Consider the following 22,183-nt stretch of genomic DNA (forward strand, 5'->3'; position numbering starts at 1 on the left):
GTAGACTAAATGTGAGATATGTCAGTTGTGCATTTAGTAACGTAGTGAAACTGGTCTGAGATCAGTGGGGTAAATGTAAGACACCAGGTTCTCCAAAGGATTTTTAAACAAGGTGGTGCTGCTGCTGCGTACGGCAGTGGGAGACCCACAAGGTGGAGCAGCGCCACTCTTACATTCTTTGGAGAGAACCCTAAGACATGGTAGATGAGTATTTAGTAAAGTAGTGAGACTGGTCTGAGATCAGTGGGCTAATGGGCTAATGTGGGGTTAGATGTGTTTTTGGGTGGAACTAGGGCTGGAAGATATGGACAAAATATAATGTCAATATTTTTCACATTTTTGACAGTATTTGACATTTTATGTTTTGGAATAATAAAAAAAGTTCTAAAATATGCTTTCCAAGTAGTTCATGACCCCAGGGTGGCAACACACACATAGGCTTTCTCCACTTATACTGATCAATCCAACTCCAAACAAAAGTAATGGCCAGCATTTTCCTGCACTTTTATTATCATTTCGACACTGTGCCACACAGTATGATGACGCAAAAAAATCTAGGCCTAGTTCATTTGTGAACTGTTGGAGTTATGATATATAATGACTATTCTAATTCTATAGATGAAATATAGTGGGCAGCACAGAAGGTTGGTGGCACTTTAATTGGAGAGGACAGCCTTTTGGTAAGTGGAATGAGCAGAGTAAGTGGAATGGTATCAAATATGTCAAGACACATGGTTTCCTTGTGTTTGATGCCATTCCATTTGCTCCATTCCAGCAATTATTCATGACTCTATTCATATCCCCGGAGAAAAAGCAGCCATCCTTCCTTCAGCAGCCTCCACTGGTGGGCAGCACCTTGAATTCATTGTTTTTTGACACGACAACAAATTAATATATCACGGAGGAATTATTGACAGGGTAGGAACCAGTGTTGATCAGAGAGCGTGAATCTAGCTGCACATTTGAATTCACAGGCAATAAAGATAAAACACCATGTTAAAATTATTTTAGATCCTGAACTAAATTTTTAATTACACATTAGGAATGTGACCAAAATAGCTTTTTACCACCTGAAACACTGCCATGCTTTGATTACAAGCAGGCTTGACTACTGTAATGCTCTCCTGTCTGGTCTGCCCAAGAAAGCCATTGGTCAACTGCAAAACATTCAGAATGCTTAAGCACAGGTACTGACCAGGACCAGACAGAGCACACATTACACCGATTTTAAAGGTCTCTGCACCGGCTGCCTATGAGTTTAAGAATTAATTTGGAGACTATTCTATTATTTTTTTTAACAATCCACAATTGTGCACACCAATACATGTCAGACATGCTTTTAAGTGATGTACCCAGTAGGTCCCTCAAGTCCTCTGGCACAAAGTCTAGGACCAAGAGGCATGGCAAGGCAGCCTTTATGCCCCAGCCTCTGGAACAGCCTGTTAGAGAACCTGAGGGGGGGCAGACACCGTGGATATATTAAAGAGAGCTTTTCCTTAGGGAACTTTTTAGTTGTTTAGTTTGTGTTGTTCTTTAGTTGTTTTATCTTATGTTTGTTGTGTAGTAAATATTTCAGCTTTTGATTGTTTATTAGTTTTTCCTGTAAAGCACATTCCATGTTTGAAATATGCTGTAGAAATAAAGCTCGATTTGAGTCAGTGTTTCCATGGGGCCCTAATTAGATGTTACATGTTGTTTTCTTACTTCATGTAGCTAGCTAGCCAAAATATTCATGCTTCACCTATTCCTCTCTGAGGTAAAAAAGCTGAACTGAGATAAAGCTCCGCCTTATCTCAGTTCACTGGTCACGATGGCAACACCCATCCGTAGCACGCGCTCCAGCAGGTGTATCTCACTGATCATCCCTAAAGCCAACACCTCATTTGGCCGCCTTTCGTTCCAGTACTCTGCTTCCTATGACTGGAACGAACTGCAAAAATCGCTGAAGTTGGAGACTTTTCTCTCCCTCACCAACTTCAAACATCAGCTATCTGAGCAGCTAACCGATCGCTGCAGCTGTACATAGTCTATTGGTAAATAGCCCACCCATTTTCACCTACCTCATTCCCATACTGTTTTTATTTACTTTTCTGCTCTTTTGCACACCAATATCTCTACCTGTACATGACCATCTGAGCATTTATCACTCCAGTGCTAATCTGCAAAATTATAATTATTTGCCTACCTCATGCCTTTTTTTCTACTGTGTTATTGACTTGTTAATTGTTTACTCCATGTGTAACTCTGTTGTCTGTTCACACTGCTATGCTTTTGTAACGGATGTGAAACTGGATGTGAAACTAAATAACGTTTCAATCGGTTAGCTTAGACCTTAAGTAGTGTGCTCTGCAAGGGCTGCGGCTTTTGTGGAGCGATGGGTAAGGATGCTTCGAGGGTGAATGTTGTCGTTGTGTGCAGAAGGTCCCTGGTTCGCGCCCGGGTATAGGCTAGAGGACTGTTTAAAATTATACTGTTACACTTTATCTTGGCCAGGTCGCAGTTGCAAATGAGAACTTGTTCTCAACTAGCCTACCTGGTTAAATAAAGGTGAAATAAAAAATAAAAAACCGTTGCACAAACATGCTTATCTAGGCCTACACCAGCATTGGTACCAGGCATTATTAGCTAGCTAGGTTTGCTGACTCGTATTACATTTATCAAGCTAAATAGCCAGCTAACTAGTGATTAGCTTTAGCGGCTAAAAGATTATATTAGCAACAACTTGCTAAGACTAACTAGCAGACAGTAGTTTGCAGACAGTAAAATAAACTAATAGTGTAATTCTAGAATGCTTGTGGAAAGCAGCATGTCACCAACATCTTGTTGCATCCACCTGACCATGCAGAGTGAACAGGAAGAAAGTGCTTGTAACTCCGTGGTCGAGCAAATAATCTCTCCTTGAGTAACAGGGGGAATGGCTTGGTGTGTTTAGTGGCATGCAGGAGAGAGAGAAAGAAGAGAAAGAGAGAGAACTAAAGTATCAAACAGAGTAAACTAAAAAAAAATTGACCAAATAAGCGGATTTGTTAAGTTCCAGATCACATTTAACAAACCAAACATTGAAATACCATTATAGAGGGTAAAGTAAAAACTCAAACCAGTCCATACATCAATACCGCTATACAGTGCCTTGCGAAAGTATTCGGCCCCCTTGAACTTTGCGACCTTTTGCCACATTTCAGGCTTCAAACAAAGATATAAAACTGTATTTTTTTGTGAAGAATCAACAATAAGTGGGACACAATCATGAAGTGGAACGACATTTATTGGATATTTCAAACTTTTTTAACAAATCAAAAACTGAAAAATTGGGCGTGCAAAATTATTCAGCCCCCTTAAGTTAATACTTTGTAGCGCCACCTTTTGCTGCGATTACAGCTGTAAGTCGCTTGGGGTATGTCTATCGGTTTTGCACATCGAGAGACTGAATTTTTCCCATTCCTCCTTGCAAAACAGCTCGAGCTCAGTGAGGTTGGATGGAGAGCATTTGTGAACAGCAGTTTTCAGTTCTTTCCACAGATTCTCAATTGGATTCAGGTCTGGACTTTGACTTAGCCATTCTAACACCTGGATATGTTTATTTTTGAACCATTCCATTGTAGATTTTGCTTTATGTTTTGGATCATTGTCTTGTTGGAAGACAAATCTCCGTCCCAGTCTCAGGTCTTTTGCAGACTCCATCAGGTTTTCTTCCAGAATGGTCCTGCATTTGGCTCCATCCATCTTCCCATCAATTTTAACCATCTTCCCTGTCCCTGCTGAAGAAAAGCAGGCCCAAACCATGATGCTGCCACCACCATGTTTGACAGTGGAGATGGTGTGTTCAGGGTGATGAGCTGTGTTGCTTTTACGCCAAACATAACATTTTGCATTGTTGCCAAAAAGTTCAATTTTGGTTTCATCTTACCAGAGCACCTTCTTCCACATGTTTGGTGTGTCTCCCAGGTGGCTTGTGACAAACTTTAAATGACACTTTTTATGGATATCTTTAAGAAATGGCTTTCTTCTTGCCACTCTTCCATAAAGGCCAGATTTGTGCAATATACGACTGATTGTTGTCCTATGGACAGTCTCCCACCTCAGCTGTAGATCTCTGCAGTTCATCCAGAGTGATCATGGGCCTCTTGGCTGCATCTCTGATCAGTCTTCTCCTTGTATGAGCTGAAAGTTTAGAGGGACGGCCAGGTCTTGGTAGATTTGCAGTGGTCTGATACTCCTTCCATTTCAATATTATCGCTTGCACAGTGCTCCTTGGGATGTTTAAAGCTTGGGAAATCTTTTTGTATCCAAATCCGGCTTTAAACTTCTTCACAACAGTATCTCGGACCTGCCTGGTGTGTTCCTTGTTCTTCATGATGCTCTCTGCGCTTTTAACGGACCTCTGAGACTATCACAGTGCAGGTGCATTTATACAGAGACTTGATTACACACAGGTGGATTGTATTTATCATCATTAGTCATTTAGGTCAACATTGGATCATTCAGAGATCCTCACTGAACTTCTGGAGAGAGTTTGCTGCACTGAAAGTAAAGGGGCTGAATAATTTTGCACACCCAATTTTTCAGTTTTTGATTTGTTAAAAAAGTTTGAAATATCCAATAAATGTCGTTCCACTTCATGATTGTGTCCCACTTGTTGTTGATTCTTCACAAAAAAATACAGTTTTCTATCTTTTTTTGAAGCCTGAAATGTGGCAAAAGGTCGCAAAGTTCAAGGGGGCCGAATACTTTCGCAAGGCACTGTATAATAAGACGTTTTCGTCTTTTGAGCTTCTAGTCATGAAATCTATGCAGCCTACTCAATCACTTTTTATAGCTACTGTTTACAGGCCTCCTGGGCCATATACAGCGTTCCTTACTGAGTTCCCTGAATTCCTATCGGACCTTGTAGTCATAGCAGATAATATTCTAATCTTTGGTGACTTTAATATTCACATGGAAAAGTCCACAGACCCACTCCAAAAGGCTTTTGAGCCATCATCGACTCAGTGGGTTTTGTCCAACATGTCTCTGGACCCACTCACTGTCACAGTCATACGCTGGACCTAGTTTTGCCCCATGGAATAAATGTTGTGGATCTTAATGTTTTTCCTCATAATCCTGGACTATCGGACCACTATATTATTTAGTTTGAAACAAATAATCTGCTCAGACCCCAACCAAGGAACATTTACATTTACATTTAAGTCATTTAGCAGACGCTCTTATCCAGAGCGACTTACAAATTGGTGCATTCACCTTATGACATCCAGTGGAACAGTCACTTTACAATAGTGCATCTAAATCTTAAGGGGGGGGGGTGAGAAGGATTACTTATCCTATCCTCGTGCTATAAATTCACAGACAACACAAAGATTCCTTGATGTCCTTCCAGATTCCCTCTGTCTACCCAAGGACGCCAGAGGACAAAAATCAGTTAACCACCTAACTGAGGAACTCAACTTAACCTTGCGCAATATCCTAGATGCAGTTGCACCCCTAAAAACTAAAAACATTTCTCATAAGAAACTAGCTCCCTGGTACACAGAAAATACCCGAGCTCTGAAGCAAGCTTCCAGAAAATTGGAACGGAAATGGCGCCACACCAAACTGGAAGTCTTCAGACTAGCTTGGAAAGACAGTTCCGTGCAGTACCGATGAGCCCTTACTGCTGCTCGATCATCCTATTTTTCTAACTTAATTGAGGAATATAAGAACAATCCTAAATTCCTTTTTGATACTGTCGCAAAGCTAACTAAAAAGCAGCATTCCCCAAGAGAGGATGACTTTCACTTTAGCAGTGATAAATTCACAAACTTATTTGAGGAAAAGATTATGATTATTAGAAAGCAAATTACGGACTCCTCTTTAAATCTGCGTATTCCTTCAAAGCTCAGTTGTCCTGAGTCTGCACAACTCTGCCAGGACCTAGGATCAAGAGATGCTCAAGTGTTTTAGTACTATATCTCTTGACACAATGATGAAAATAATTGGCCTCTAAACCTTCAGGGTGCATACTGGACCCTATTCCAACTAAACTACTGAAAGAGCTGCTTCCTGTGCTTGGCCCTCCTATGTTGAACATAATAAATGTCTCTCTATCCACCGGATGTGTACCAAACTCACTAAAAGTGGATGTAATAAAGCCTCTTGAAAAAGCCAAACCTTGACGCAGAAAATATAAAAAACTATCAGCCTATATCGAATCTTCCATTCCTCCCAGAAATGTTAAGAAAAGGCTGTTGCGCAGCAACTCACTGCCTTCCTGAAAACAAACAATGTATACGAAATGCTTCAGTCTGGTTTTTAGACCCCATCATAGCACTGAGACGGCACTTGTGAAGGTGGTAAATGACATTTTAATGGCATCGGACCGAGGCTCTGCATCTGTCCTTGTGCTCCGAGACCTTAGTGCTGCTTTTGATACGGTCGATCACCACATTCTTTTGGAGAGATTGGAAACCCAAATTGGTCTACACGGACAAGTTCTGGCCTGGTTTAGATCTTATCTGTCGGAAAGATATCAGTTTGTCTCTGAATGGTTTGTCCTCTGACAAATCAACTGTAAATGTCGGTGTTCCTCAAGGTTCCGTTTTAGGACCACTATTGTTTTCACTATATATATTTTACCTCTTGGGGATGTTATTCGAAAACATAATGTTAACTTTCACTGCTATGCGGATGACACACAGCTGTACATTTCAAAGAAACATGGTGAAGCCCCAAAATTGCCCTTGCTAGAAGCATGTGTTTCAGACATAAGGAAGTGGATGGCTGCAAACTTTCTACTTTTAAACTCGGACAAAACAGAGATGCTTGTTCTAGGTCCCAAGAAACAAAGATATCTTCTGTTGAATCTGACAATTAATCTTAATGGTTGTACAGTCGTCTCAAATAAAACTGTGAAGCACCTCTGCGTTACTCTGGACCCTGATCTCTCTTTTGAAGAACATATCAAGACCATTTCAAGGACAGCTTTTTTCCATCCACGTAACATTGCAAAAATCAGAAACGTTCTGTCCAAAAATGATGCAGAAAAATTAATCCATGCTTTTGTCACTTCTAGGTTAGACTACTGCAATGCTCTACTTTCCGGCTACCCGGATAAAGCGCTAATTAAACTTCAGTTGGTGCTAAATACGGCTGCTAGAATCCTGACTAGAACCAAAAAATTTGATCATATTACTCCAGTGCTAGCCTCTCTACACTGGCTTCCTGTCAAAGCTAGGGCTGATTTCAAGGTTTTACTGCTAACCTACAAAGCATTACATGGGCTTGCTCCTACCTATCTCTCTGATTTGGTCCTGCCGTACATACCTACACGTACGCTACGGTCACAAGACGCAGGCCTCCTAATTGTCCCTAGAATTTCTAAGCAAACAGTTGGAGGCAGGGCTTTCTCCTATAGAGCTCCATTTTTATGGAATGGTCTGCCTACCCATGTGAGAGATGCAAACTCGTCTCAACCTTTAAGTCTTTACTGAAGACTCATCTCTTCAGTGGGTCATATGATTGAGTGTAGTCTGGCCCAGGAGTGGGAAGGTGAACGGAAAGGCTCTGGAGCAACGAACCGCCCTTGCCGTCTCTGCCTGGCCGGTTCCCCTCTTTCCACTGGGATTCTCTGCCTCTAACCCTATTACAGGGGCTGAGTCACTGGCTTACTGGGGCTCTCTCATGCCGTCCCTGGAAGGGGTGAGTCACCTGAGTGGGTTGATTCACTGATGTGGTCATCCTGTCTGGGTTGGCGCCCCCCCTTGGGTTGTGCCATGGCGGAGATCTTTGTGGGCTATACTCAGCCTTGTCTCAGGATGGTAAGTTGGTGGTTGAAGATATCCCTCTAGTGGTGTGGGGGCTGTGCTTTGGCAAAGTGGGTGGGGTTATATCCTTCCTGTTTGGCCCTGTCCGGGGGTGTCCACAGATGGGGCCACAGTGTCTCCTGACCCATCCTGTCTCAGCCTCCAGTATTTATGCTGCAGTAGTTTGTGTCGGGGGGCTAGGGTCAGTTTGTTATATCTGGAGTACTTATCCTGTCCTATTCGGTGTCCTGTGTGAATCTAAGTGTGCGTTCTCTAATTCTCTCCTTCTCTCTTTCTTTCTCTCGGAGGAACTGAGCCCTAGGACCATGCCCCAGGACTACCTGACATGATGACTCCTTGCGGTCCCCAGTCCACCTGGCCGTGCTGCTGCTCCAATTTCAACTGTTCTGCCTTATTATTATTTGACCATGCTGGTCATTTATGAACATTTGAACATCTTGGTCATGTTCTGTTATAATCTCCACCCGGCACAGCCAGAAGAGGACTGGCCACCCCACATAGCCTGGTTTCTTCCTAGGTTTTGGCCTTTCTAGGGAGTTTTTCCTAGCCACCGTGCTTCTACACCTGCATTGCTTGCTGTTTTAGGCTGGGTTTCTGTACAGCACTTTGAGATATCAGCTGATGTACAAAGGACTATATAAATAAATTTGATTTGATTTTGATTTGTTAATAAAATACAGTATACCGCACAGCCCTAGTTGGAACAATGGCCTGTTGTATTCATGGCTGCTGGGGCCATGTGGTCATCGTTCCTAATTATGAATGACAGTCACATATTACATTATCATGGCACTGATGGGTGTGAATGACGTAACACATGACCAAACACCCCTCTACACACACACACACCGTTTTGTATATGTCCTCTGTGGAGTCATCGCATTTCTGCTGCATGCGCTCCTCCATGAAGTAAATACGCAGCTTCAGGTTGAAGTTCTCCTTCTTCAGAGTCATGATTTGCTGAGAATAGAAGGAGAAGAAAATAAATACAGACTTATGTAACCTCGGACCTCATTTGATTAGAAAAGGAGACACTGACGGACAATGAAAACTAAAGTTTATGACCATTAAAGCTACTACCTTCTTGAAAATCAGACCATTCTATAACTATCCTATGTATAACTGCCTATACAGTCTAAACAAAGCTACTGCAAATACAGTAAATGAGGTCAAAATAACATAGCAGCTGAGCAATTTATCCCCGGAGAAAAAGCAGTCATTTCACATGGTCCAGTAGAGAAGCACACACACAGAAAGAGGATGGGGGGTGGGGGTAGTGTAATAAGCCATGTTTGAGACAGTTTTTGTGGTCTGGGAAAGGGGAGAGGTATTCAGCTTCGGCAGACTGTGCATCACTGTGCTACAGGGCCTTTAACTGCACACATCTGGAGCAGGAGATGGAGTCCAGATGACCACTCTACCAACATCTAATCATCAAGCATATGGAGAAAAGAGAAATCAGAGTAAAGCACTGAATTTCAGCAGGCTTCCCCTACTGTAGGCCCCCCCCCATGCTTGGAACAAGGATAAGTGGTTGTAGTCTTCTCCTTGGTTTGGCTAAACACTGGATCAGGCTGATTAAAAACCATAATATCCGACACATCTGTCGCTGATACTGGGATAAGGCCTACAATGCAGTGGTCTGTATTTCCATTCAATGGTTTACCATTAAATGATTACCATTTTAAATGGAACATATTGGGATAAATAACTAGTTTGAGACAGACAATGCTGGTTAGTCTCAGAGGATCCTTTTTATTTAACTTGGCAAGTCAGTTAAGAGCAAATTCTTATTTACAATGACGGCCTTCACCGGCCAAACCTTAAAGATGCTGGGCCAATTGTGCGCCACCCTTTGGGACTCCCAATTACAGCCAGTTGTGATACAGCCTGGAATTGAACCAGGGTCTGTAGTGACACCACTAGCACTTAGATGCAGTGCCTTAAGACCGCTGAGCCATTTGGGATCCTGACACATGAACAGCCCTCTTGAAATTGTATCTACAATGGTTGGAGACCTTGTTAGGTAAGGCAGAAAACATCTCCATAATAGGGATTGAAGTGATGAAAATTCCTCACATTCTCATAGTCTTTTAGGGTGAGAGCGGTCTTGACGGGGGACATCTTATCTGGAAACGTAGGGGCTGTAAAAGAACAAGAGGGAGAATTTACATTAGTTCAGTTCACATACAGTAATGACCATAGAAATAAGAATGAATAGAAAGGTTGTCTATGTTCAAGTCAATGATGGCATAATGGGTGAACTGGCAGCCATTTTGAGTGTACTCATGCCATGAAGTAAAAGGAGGAAGGAAGTGCACCCTGTGCTGTAATTAGTTGAGTCAGCTTAACTTACATTACAAAAAAATACATTCCACTGCATGAGCGATATCAGTTAGCATCATTTGAATTAATATTCTACATTAACAATCAGTTGACAGAACATTGCAAAATAATAATACTGGAAATTATTGAGTCACAATACCAGGCAGCCATTGCAAGTGTACCCATGAATTTGCCAGTCAATTGCCAGGGTTAGAGCTTTCAAGCCCGTTCTATTCATATGATAATGACATAGTTCATCTTAAAACCTTTGGTACAGTACCAAGCTTTTATTCTGAAAAACACCAGGGTAAATCATAGTGATGATAAGCACACTGTCACGCCTTGGTCATTGTATTTTGTGTTTTCGTTATATAATTGTTCAGGCCAGGGTGTGCAATGGGTTTATTGTGTTGTCATATTGGGGTTTTTGTAGGCATTGGGATTGTGGTTGATTTGGGGTGTGTCTAGTTTAGGCTTGGCTGCCTGAGGCGGTTCTCAATCAGAGTCAGGTGATTCTTGTTGTCTCTGATGGGGAACCATATTTAGGTAGCCTGAGTTTCACTGTGTATTTCGTGGGTGATTGTTCCTGTCTGTGTAGTGTTCACCAGATAGGCTGTAATTAGATTTCATGTTCCGTTTGTTGTTTTTTGTATTTATTAAGTTATTTCATGTATCGTCATTTGTTTCATTAAAGACATGAGTAACCACCACGCTGCATTTCGGTCCGACTCTTTCGACAAACGAAGAACGGCGTTACAGAATCACCCACCACACACGGACCGAGTGGCGTGGTTACGGGCAGCGACAGCAAGAGCAGCGAAGGGAGGACGTTATGGATAGCATAAGCATGGAGTATACGACGTGGGATGAAAGACAGGTGGGCGGTCGACCCAGAGAGAGTGCCGGAGCCCGCCTGGGATTCGCTGGAGCAGTGCGAAGAGGGCTATAGGAGAATGGAGTCGAAGAGAAAGACACGGCGGCGCCGAAAGAAACCCGAAAGTCAGCCCCAAAAATGTATTGGGGGAGGGCTCAGAGGGAGAGTGGCAGAGTCAGGAGTCAGACCTGAGCCAACTCTCCCTGTTAATCGTGAGGAGCAGCGATCAAAGGACTTCTGGACTTGGGAGGAGATATTAGACGGAAAAGGACCCTGGGCTCAGCCTGGAGAATATCGGCGTCCCAAGGAAGAACTGGAGGCGGCTAAAGCGGAGAGGCGCTGGTATGAGGAGGCAGCACGGCGACGCGGATGGAAGCCTGAGAGTCAGCCCCAAAAAATGTATTGGGGGGGGTATGGCTATGCCAGGCAGGAGACCTGCTTACTGGGGGGCTAGAGAGACCGGGCAGGCACCGTGTTATGCTATGGAGCGCACGGTGTTTCCAGTGCGGGTGCATAGCCCAGTGCGTTTCATACCAGCTCTTCGTATTGGCCGGGCTAGAGTGGGCATCGAGCCAGGCAAGGTTGGGCAGGCTCGGTGCTCAAGAGCTCCAGTGCGCCTGCACGGTCCGATCTACCCAGAGCCACCTCCACACACCAGTCCTCTGGTAGCAGCTCCCCGCACCAGGCTTCCTGTGCGTGTCCTCGGCCCAGTACCACCAGTGCCAGCACCACGCATCAGGCCTACAGTGCGCCTCGCCTCTCCTGCGCTACCGGAGTCTCCCGCCTGTTCAGCGCTATCAGAGCCTTTCTCCTCTCCTGCGCTACTGGAGTCTCCCGCCTGTTCAGCGCAGCTAGAGCCTTCTTCCTCTACAGCGCTGCTGGAGTCTCCTGTCTGTTCAGCGCTATCAGAGCCTTTCTCCTCTCCTGCGCTACCGGAGTCTCCCGCCTGTTCAGCGCTTCTAGAGCCTTCCTCCTCTTCAGCGCTGCCGGAGCCTCCTGCCTGTTCGGAGCAGCCTGAGCTGTCAGTCTGCATGATACAGCCAGAGTCTGCAAAGAGCTGTCAGTCTGCAAGGAGCTGTCAGCCTGCATGGAGCAGCCAGAGCTGTCAGTCTGCATGATACAGCCAGAGCTGTCAGTCTGCAAGGAGCTGTCAGCCTGCATGGAGCAGCCAGAGCTGTCAGTCTGCAAGGAGCTGCCAGTCTGCAAGGAGCTGCCAGCCTGCACGGAGCAGCCAGAGCTGTCAGTCTGCACAGAGCTGCCAGTCTGCACAGAGCTGCCAGTCACACAGAACTGCCAGTCTGCATGGAGCAGCCAGAGCTGCCAGTCTGCATGGAGCAGCCAGAGCTGCCAGTCTGCATGGAGCAGCCAGAGCTGCCAGTCAGCCATGATCTTCTAGATCTGCCAGTCAGCCATGATCTTCTAGATCTGCCAGTCAGCCATGATCTTCTAGATCTGCCAGTCAGCCATGATCTTCTAGATCTGCCAGTCAGCCATGATCTTCTAGATCTGCCAGTCAGCCATGATCTTCCAGATCTGCCAGTCAACCAGTCTCTTCCAGATCTGCCAGTCAACCAGTCTCTTCCAGATCTGCCAGTCAACCAGAATCTTCCAGATCCGCCAGCCAGCCAGGATCTACCGGAGCCTACTACCTTGCCCGAGCTTCCTCTCAGTCCCGGGCTGCCCCTCAGTCCAGTGGGGTTCTGGGTGAGGACTATTAGGCCATGGTCGGCGGCGAGGGTGGATTATCCCAGGACGCGAAGGGGAGGAACTATGACATTAATGGAGTGGGGTCCACGTCCCGAGCCGGAACCGCCACCATGGACGGACGCCCACCCGGACCCTCCCTATGGTTGTGAGGTGCGTCCGGGAGTCCGCACCTTAGGGGGGGGGGTTCTGTCACGCCTTGGTCATTGTATTTTCGTTATATAATTGTTCAGGCCAGGGTGTGACATGGGTTTATTGTGTTGTCGTATTGGGGTTTTTGTAGGCATTGGGATTGTGGTTGATTTGGGGTGTGTCTAGTTTAGGCTTGGCTGCCTGAGGCGGTTCTCAATCAGAGTCAGGTGATTCTTGTCGTCTCTGATGGGGAACCATATTTAGGTAGCCTGGGTTTCACTGTGTATTTCGTGGGTGATTGTTCACTGTGTAGTGTTCACCAGATAGGCTGTAATTAGATTTCATGTTCCGTTTGTTGTTTTTTGTATTTATTAAGTTATTTCATGTATCGTCATTTGTTTCATTATAAACATGAGTAACCACCACGCTGCATTTCGGTCCGACTCTCTTTCGACAAACGAAGAACGCCGTTACACACACTCAGACGTAAACACAGATCAGAGGTGAAATAGACTTATCTTGGAAAGCTGCACCGTTTAGCACTCCAGTGAGCCAAGCCAACCACAGACTGACTCCACCACTGCTCATATAACACTAAATAAATCAACAGCACATTTTTATACTACACTAATAACCTGATCACAGCCCCACTGCTTAACATGGGAACTATCACTCTTCAGTTTTACAGTTTATTTTGCTTCTCAAAAATGACCAGCAGACATGTTCAATCTCATATTCAGTTGGGTAGTTAAGTGTCCCCGACCCCAGTCCCAGAGGAGAGTCCAGTCTGCAGCTTGGAGTCACGGTGGCGTGTCAGCTACAGGCTGCAAAGAGACGCTATAATTGTCTTAGGTGTCTGGTTACCTAGAAGTTTAGCACAGCTGAGCCTGATGGAAAGCCCTGCTAAAAAGGTGTCTGGATCAGCTGGCAAAAAAAGAAAATGCAGATTCGTACCTGGAGTCAGTAAATCTATTGATTGTAAAAGCAGTTGCTCTGCACATACTCTGTGATTGTTCAACAGAAAATAACTCCATACAAAATCAAGCAGATGGTGAAACCATTTACGGGTAGTATTCTCTCACTCTCAAAGTCACAACACTCAAGGGTAGGTAACGTAGGTAGTGGTACCCTAGAGGAGCACACGGAAACACGTACTGTACCTGTCATGTTGTCCATGGAGAAATCCCCGACGTCTATGGAGTCTGGGAGTTTGGACATGCTACAGCTGGAGACAAAAATGAATCCATTAGGGAAAGAAACAAACAGCCAATCTGAGTCTGGATCCAACATGTGAACTCAACATTGTAGGTAATAGGCTGTAACACACAGCCAAAGTATCAGTCAATGCACAATTGTACCACAATCAAAACTACAGAAAACCTCCTCTCTAGCACAGCCAATGCACAATTGTGCAATCAAATGCACTGCAAAAAGATAAAAAAATAAAAATACAAAAAAATGTCCTGATGTAGTTTAGGCATTACTCATGCTTGGCTCGCCTGTTCCCTGGCCCCTAAGGAAGCTCCATAAATAGCAGGAGAATTAGTTTCTGGTTCTTGTGATTCATTATGACAGTGCAATGCTTTTCTCTCCCAGGTCACTGTTTAGGTTATTCCTCAGTGTGCCACGCAGAGTAGACTGGACTGGAGAAGACCATGTGCCAATGGCAGGCTGACTCTCAGGTCCAGAGCACAGGGTACAGACTTAAGAGGGCTTTCATTGCTAAACAAACAGCTACTGTGGACCTGCTCAGCCAAACATCACTCAGACGAGAAGGGAACACAGTGGAGTCACACAACACAATGCACACATCTGGACAAGGCTGATGACATTGGGGAAATAACAAGATTGCGATGAAAACAGTGCTGTCAAAGCCAGTGATGGGGAAGCTTTGCTACCACTAAGCTAAGATCACAACTAACCAATATTAGCTAGCTGCCCCTACAATCGGCACCAACATCTCTCAGGCCTTCCTAACCCAAGTGAATATTACCCAACAATTTGGAGAGAGAAACCATGTCTAATCCACTGTTAACGTGTCTACACTCTCAGCCATTTAAGCTGCCCTGACTTTTGGCTCTTACAATATGACCAGCTCTGTATGACTTCCTTCCCTCTCTTTCCCTGGTAGTGGCGCTGATCCCAGAGCCCAGCAAAACTCATGTCCACAGCAGTGGTATGGTCTACTCATCCTGGGTGCCTACTGCCCAGGAGCAAGATTGTATAATACTTGTCAACAGGTTTGAATAAGACAGACAAATTACAAGTATTAACCACAGGGCACTCAAACTCAGTCACAGCAGCAATGACGCAAACAACTCAGGGACAACACCACAGCAGAGAACAGACCCAGATATTAACAGGATGGTTCAGTTTTGATTTGACAACACTGGCAGGAATCACCACACAGACAGACCCAGCCTTTGCCTGGGTCGATTTAACACGATTTAACTACAAAGTCAGTGCTTACCAAAAGTAGGAGGACTAACGGGCTGGCATAGGATATAGCTATGATGTCGTCTTGTTCACTGTGTGATAGGTGTGTGGGACATGTACACAGTTATAGCTCAGTGTCTATGAAAACAAAGCATTGAAGAGTAACAGTACCAATGACTTGACACATGCCAACTCTTTAACTCAGCGTACTATGAGCCGGAATGAGGTGGCCAGTAAACATCGACTTCCTCTTTGTACATTATCATTTTCCTGTTTAGCATTCCAATACCAGTTACAAAGCATAATATTACATAACGAGTAAGAATAGTTGTAGAGATCTTCGCTCAGGAGTAACCAAATTGCACTTTTTAATGGCTGATTTAAGTGAGTCAGGTTTCAGAATTAAGTCATTTACACCACTCCTGTTGCTTATGTGTTGAACTACTGTGGAGACTTACCACCTGGATGATCCCATTCAACACACGCACCCACCTTATTTATTGGTGGGATACATAGTTAAACAATTCTCTGGAACACATCGACGCTCACGCAGCTACTATTTTAACCTTGGCCAGGAGTCTAAGGATAGCAATATGTCCAACAAATTACAACTAAAACAAAACAAGTAGGTTAATCTACAACTAGACTCTCTCTAGCTTACAATGGGGTAAAATGAGAGGCTCACCTACCAATATTAGATGGTGACTCACTTCATTGCAAGCATACAGGAAGAAAAAATATCCATATTGGCTAGCCTAAACATTACATAGTTGCAAGGAAGAAGCAATTTCACAAACACATGCGTGGTTTCCGCTTTTCACGTGGACTCTCCGAAAATTATTAGAGGGGAGGACTTTGCTGATTTGTTGTGACAGGGAACGACTCAGCCACATGTAAAGTCATCATCCGTAGTGTTTAAAAATAGACTAGTATCACAAGCGCAGACAGCAATAAACCACATGACCTTGCCAGTAAATCCATGACCAACTGTACTCAATAAAGCTAGCTAGTGTAGCTAAATATGAAAGAATAAATGGGCTAGTTTGCCTAACAGACTGATATCGCTCGTAACAGTCGGAGGTTAACGTCATACATTTGTTTGGAAATGTTCTCTACCCAAGCCAGAATGTTGACTATAATATAATAGCTCTGGTGTAGAATTCTGCAGTCAGCATGCCAATTGCACACTCCCTCAAAACTTGAAACTAGAGGTCGACCGATTAATCGGAATGACCGATTATTTCGGGCAGATATCAAGTTTTCATAACAATCGGTAATCAGCATTTTTGGACACCGATTGCGGGCGATTACATTGCACTCCACGAGGAGACTGTATGGCAGGCTGACTGCCTGTTACCGAGTGCAGCAAGAAGCCAAGGTAAGTTACTAGCTAGCATTAAACTTATCTTATAAAAAAAAACAATCTTAACATAATCACTAGTTTAATACACATGGTTGATAATATTACTAGTTCATCTAGCTTGTCCTGCGTTGCGTTGAATATAATGGATGAGGTGCCATTTAATTTCGCATCACAGCCTACTTCGCCAAACTAGTGATGATTTAACAAGCGCATTCGCAAAAAAAGGCACTGTCGTTGCACCAATGTGTATCTAACCATAAACATCAATGCCTTTCTTTAAAATCAATACACAAGTATATATTTTTAAACCTGCATATTTAGTAAATATTGCCTGCTAACATTAATTTCTTATAACTAGGGAAATTGTGTCACTTCTCTTGCGTTCCGTGCAAGCAGTCAGGGTATATGCAGCAGTTTGGGTATATGCAGCAGTTTGGGCCGCCTGGCTCGTTGCAAACTGTGTGAAGACCATTTATTCCGAACAAAGACCGTAATTAATTTGCCAGAATTGCACATAATTATGACATAACATTGAAGGTTGTGCAATGTAACAGAAAAATGTAGCCTTAGGGATGCCACCCGTTAGATAAAATACGGAACGGTTCCGTATTTCACTGAAAGAATAAACGTTTTATTTTTGAAATTAGTTTCCGGATTTGACCATATTAATGACCTATGGCTTGTATTTCTGTGTGTTATTATGTTATAACTAACTATGTTATAACTAACTAACTACTTACTATGTTATAACTTATTATGTTATAACTAACTATGATTTGATATCTGATAGAGCAGTCTGAGCAGGGTTTGGCAGCAGCAGGCTCGTAAACATTCATTCAAACAGCACTTTTGTGCATTTGCCAGCAGCTCTTCGCTGTGCTTCAAGCATTGCAGTGTTTATGACTTCAAGCCTATCAACTCCCGAGATTAGGCTGTTGTAACCGATGTGAAATGGCTAGCTAATTAGCGGGGTGCACGCTAATAGCGGTCCAATCGGTGACGTCACTCGCTCTGAGACCTTGAAGTAGTTGTTCCCCTTGCTCTGCAAGGGCCGCGGCTTTTGTGGAGCGATAGGTAACGATGCTTTGAGGGTGGCTGTTGTCGATGTGTTCCTGGTTTGAGCCCAGGTAGGAGCGAGGAGAGGGACTGTTACACTGGCAATACTAAAGTGCCTATAAGAACATTCAATAGTCAAAGGTATATGAAATACAAATGGTATAGAGAGAAATAGTCCTATAACAACGTAAAACTTCTTACCTGGGAATATTGAAGACTGATGTTAAAAGGAACCACCAGCTTTCATATGTTCTCATGTTCTGAGCAAGGAACTTAAACGTTAGTTTTTTTTACATGGCACATATTGCACTTTTACTTTCTTCTCCAACACTTTGTTTTTGCATTATTTAAAACAAATTGAACATGTTTCATTATTTATTCGAGGCTAAATTGATTTTATTGATGTATTATATTAAGTTAAAATAAGTGTTCACAGGGCCTCCAGGGTGGCGCAGTGGTTAAGGGCGCTGTACTGCAGCGCCAGCTGTGCCACCAGAGGCTCTGTCGCAACCGGCCGCGACCGGGAGGTCCGTGGGGCGACGCACAATTGGCCTAGCGTCGTCCGGGTTAGGGAAGGCTTGGCCGGTAGGGATATCCTTGTCTCATCGCGCACCAGCAACTCCTGTGGCGGGCCGGGTGCAGTGCACGCTAACCAAGGTTGCCAGGTGCACGGTGTTTCCTCCGACACATTGGTGCGGCTGGCTTCTGGGTTGGATGCGCGCTGTGTTAAGAAGCAGTGCGGCTTGGTTAGGTTGTGTATCGGAGGGTTAAAATTCAACAACAAATTATTTTTAAATGACAAAATAAGTGTTCAGTCAGTATTGTTGTAACTGTCATTATTACAAATAAATACATTTTTAAAAATTGGCCGATTTATCGGCAACTGCTTTTTTGGTCCTCCAAAACTCGGTATCGGCGTTGAAAAATCATAAATCGGTCAACCTCTACTTGAGACATCTGTGGCATTGTGTTGGGTGACACAACTACACATTTTTGTGGCCTTTTATTGTCCTCAGCACAAGGTGCACTTGTGTGATGATCATGCTGTTTAATCAGCTTCTTGTCAGGTGGATGCACTATCTTGGCAAAGGAGAAATGCACACTAACAGGGATGTAAACACAATTGACATGCAGGAATGTCCACCAAAGCTGTTGCCAGAGAATACAGTGTTACCAAAGTCATTTTAGAGAATTTGTCAATATGTCCAACCAGCCTCACAACCACAGACCACATTAACCACACCAGCCCAGGACCTCCACATCTGGCTTCATCACCTGCCAGATAATCTGATATTTTAATATTTCTGTCTGTAATAAAGCCCTTTGTGGGGAAAAACTAATTCTGATTGGCTCGGCCTGGCTCCCAAGTGTAGGCTTATGCCCTCCCAGGCCCACCCACGGCTGCGACCCTGCCCAGTCCTGTGAAATCCATAGACTAGAGCCTAATACATTTATTTCATTTATTTTTATTTAAGTATAGTTATCCTAGAGATAAACTTTATGTCCCAAAAACCATGCATAAACACAGTGAATATAATGTATGTATAATGCCTAACTGTTAAGAGTAACTTGCCAACCAGGGTAATACACCTTTACTTCTCACAGAAACCACTTCATGACCCCCCCCCCCCCTTCAACACTTTCCCTGGTTGCCGCTACTCACGATCAACTAAAAATATTATGTTCCATACAAGTTATTTTGAGGTAGAGTGGCATTGTACCCCAAGTTACCCAACAATTGACACGTGTTACATTTAGCCCCATTCTCCCCTATGCACTTACTGCTAATTGCAAAGCTGTAAAGTGCATAACCATGCCACTGCTAAAAACTCCGTTTAAAATGGTTCAGTTCGTGCAGATTTGAGAGTTGAAAAATAAAGTAAGAATCGAAAGCTGGAATACCTTTTTTTAACAAAGGCCATTGAAAATGCTGTTCTGGCGATTGCAAGAACTGTTGTGTGTCAGAATCAATTTTTTCCTCCCTATGGCTCACATAACTAGAATAGGCAACGAGAGGAATATTTATCTTGCATAGAACACACACGCCGATTCGGGTAAATAAGATCATCTATTCTACTATGGGGTTTTCCGATTTTCTATGAATTAGTAGTTTTATTTGAACAGGAAAAGTAAACTTGGACTGATCTACCATCTTCAAAGTGCGCCTAAGCAGAAATATTTTTTAATGTTCAATTTTTTCAATTATTGTTGCGTGGCGGCAACTATTTTGCCTTGGCGGTGCACCACAGCACATGGAACCGGAAAACACTGGTTAGTGCGCGTGCATGTTCTTCACCCTTGTGCACGTGCTTCAGGTGATTAGCAAACAAATCGTGATAGCCACACACAGAGACCAGTGTTTAACTCGTTTTAAAAATACTTTCCTGTGGATATGTTGTCTAATTTAAACCCACAAAAAGTCCAAATTAGCGGACAACAGGTAGAGTAAGTTCTAATTGAATTGAATTCTACATTCGCGTCAGAGGAGACGTATTGGATCTCATCACTACAAATGAACGTGACTTGTCAAGGGACAGCATAGGAACGTCGGTTAGTTATGCGAATTCACAATAATCAACTACCTTGTTGGTTGTTAAGTTAGTTAACATTAACTAGCTATTAATAGCAGACAACAGGTGTAGACCATTAGTGAAATGCTTACTTGCGGGTCCATTTGCGACAATGCAGTTAAAAATAAATGACACGAGGAATAACGAAGTAAAAATTGAGGTAGCTAGCTATGTAAAGTGACTAGGTAACAGGAAAGATAAGACCGTAGCAGCATCGTATGTTGTGAGTCGTCAGTATGCACATGTTGGGGTGTCAGATTCCTGTGTGCATTGTCAGCAGGCAGTCCGGGTGGTCATTTGACTAGCTATTTAGTAGTATTGTTTAGAATATTTGGTTTGAATGGATGTTAATGAGTGGCAACAACCGAGGCTAACTAGCGTTACTAGCCAGATAACCAGTTGGCAACCAGATACCATAAGATTTGTAACCACTAAGTTAACGGAAACACGTTAGCTAGCCTGTGCAAAGTCAAGTGAGGAGTTAAAATACGTGGGAAACTAACGCTAGCTATTAGTTGCCCGATTGTCTTACCAGTCAAACAAATACCACAGACCACTTGAGCTAGGTAGCTTTAACCATAGTAAGCTAATAACGTTTTATCAACACCAATTTTGAACTTTAGTTGAATGACGTTAGCTAGAAATGCTAGCGAGGTAGATTTAACGTTATTGGCAGGCAAATCGCGTACCTTCCATTGATGTCAAAGGGAAGCGTCTGATCATCTCCAACGACGGAATCCATCCTGAAATGGTATTCCCTTTTAATTTATATCAATATTTACGAGTAAACCTCAACATGAAGCGGGTATAAAATTCAAAGCAGCCGTTACTACCGCCATTTTGATTTAACGTCATTATGGGTGTATTAATTATGTTTTGCAACGGAAGCCGTTTAACATTTTAAATAACCAAACGAACCGATGAGGGACGTACTTGAATTTGTCCAATAGAAACTCTGGTTTTCGTTGTAAAACGTTTTCGTTTGGAGTAAACGTTTTCTGTTGCAGAACTTTTGCAACAGAATATGTGTAATGAATACACCCCAATGCCACCAAGTGTGCAACCTTGGAAATTCTAGGGTGGAGCCCAAAAGCAGGCGCGCAGTGTCCGATTGGTCAAAATAAACACACTTTTCCTAATGATTGGTGGGGAGGCTCATGGAAAAATGTAGTGTGTGTGTATGAAGCTGGCCTAGTTAGGTACTCAAATACTCGGAAAATGAAACCATTGTTTTTATTTTAAAACTAAGAAAAATAATGAGTTAACAATTATTGCTTACATTATATTTGACCATGGATGGACACTTTTTCATAATGACACCACCAGTGAAATAACGCTTATGGCTTTGTCGTCTTGCTCCCTTACAAAACATGTCATGTGGTAGTGTTATATCAAACAGTTTAAAAATATTGGTCTATTTCCACTGTGGTAGCTAAATTTACTCAAAATGTTCACATTTTAGGTTGTACTAATCTCATATTCTAATGTTGTGACATTTGATGCCTCCACAGATTATAGCTGACTATGGTGGTTGCCTGGCATGAGTGGGGGAGTTTGGTCATGATGGTTTTACCTGGGTTCATAGCACCCTCTGCTGACCATCTATGGCAGTGGTTTTCAAACCTGGTTCTCGGGACCCAAAGGGGAGCACATTTTTGTTTTTGCCCTCCCACTACACACCTCATCAGGATTTGAATCAGGTGTGTTTGCTAGGGCAAACACAAAAATGTGCACCCCTTTGGATCCCCAGGACCCGGATTGAGAACCACTGATGGGAATTCTTGCTTCTTTAATTACAGATACAAAGCAAACCTGATTATAATGATCATCAAATCGTCAAGTCCATTAGTTCTGGAATACATGAAACAAAATGTGGACTGCTAGGTTACTGGTACTTCAGCAGTGATCTTAGTGGACTTGGTCAATC

At 43.3% G+C, this 22,183-nt stretch overlaps 1 protein-coding gene across 2 annotated transcripts in view; it reads right to left on the reverse strand.

Moving 5' to 3' along the window:
• The window catches only part of cdk5rap2 (CDK5 regulatory subunit associated protein 2), a 49,453-nt gene extending 28,352 nt beyond the window's left edge, over positions 1 to 21,101 (reverse strand). Inside the window, exons 1-5 of one of the 2 annotated variants that reach the window (XM_046290351.1) lie at positions 20,946 to 21,004; positions 15,957 to 15,976; positions 13,992 to 14,056; positions 9,876 to 9,940; positions 8,646 to 8,756 (exon numbers count right to left, since the gene is read on the reverse strand). In XM_046290351.1, the coding sequence (XP_046146307.1) occupies positions 8,646 to 8,756; positions 9,876 to 9,940; positions 13,992 to 14,049 (234 nt within the window). In that variant the 5' untranslated portion in view covers positions 14,050 to 14,056; positions 15,957 to 15,976; positions 20,946 to 21,004. Of the gene's footprint in view, positions 1 to 8,645; positions 8,757 to 9,875; positions 9,941 to 13,991; positions 14,057 to 15,956; positions 15,977 to 20,945 lie in introns of both variants that reach the window. The other variant, XM_046290350.1, reaches the window with a different exon arrangement.
• Between the last annotated feature and the right edge of the window lie 1,082 nt (positions 21,102 to 22,183).

The sequence above is a fragment of the Oncorhynchus gorbuscha genome, linkage group LG11 (assembly GCF_021184085.1).
Source record: "Oncorhynchus gorbuscha isolate QuinsamMale2020 ecotype Even-year linkage group LG11, OgorEven_v1.0, whole genome shotgun sequence".
Taxonomy (NCBI): Eukaryota; Metazoa; Chordata; class Actinopteri; order Salmoniformes; family Salmonidae; genus Oncorhynchus; species Oncorhynchus gorbuscha.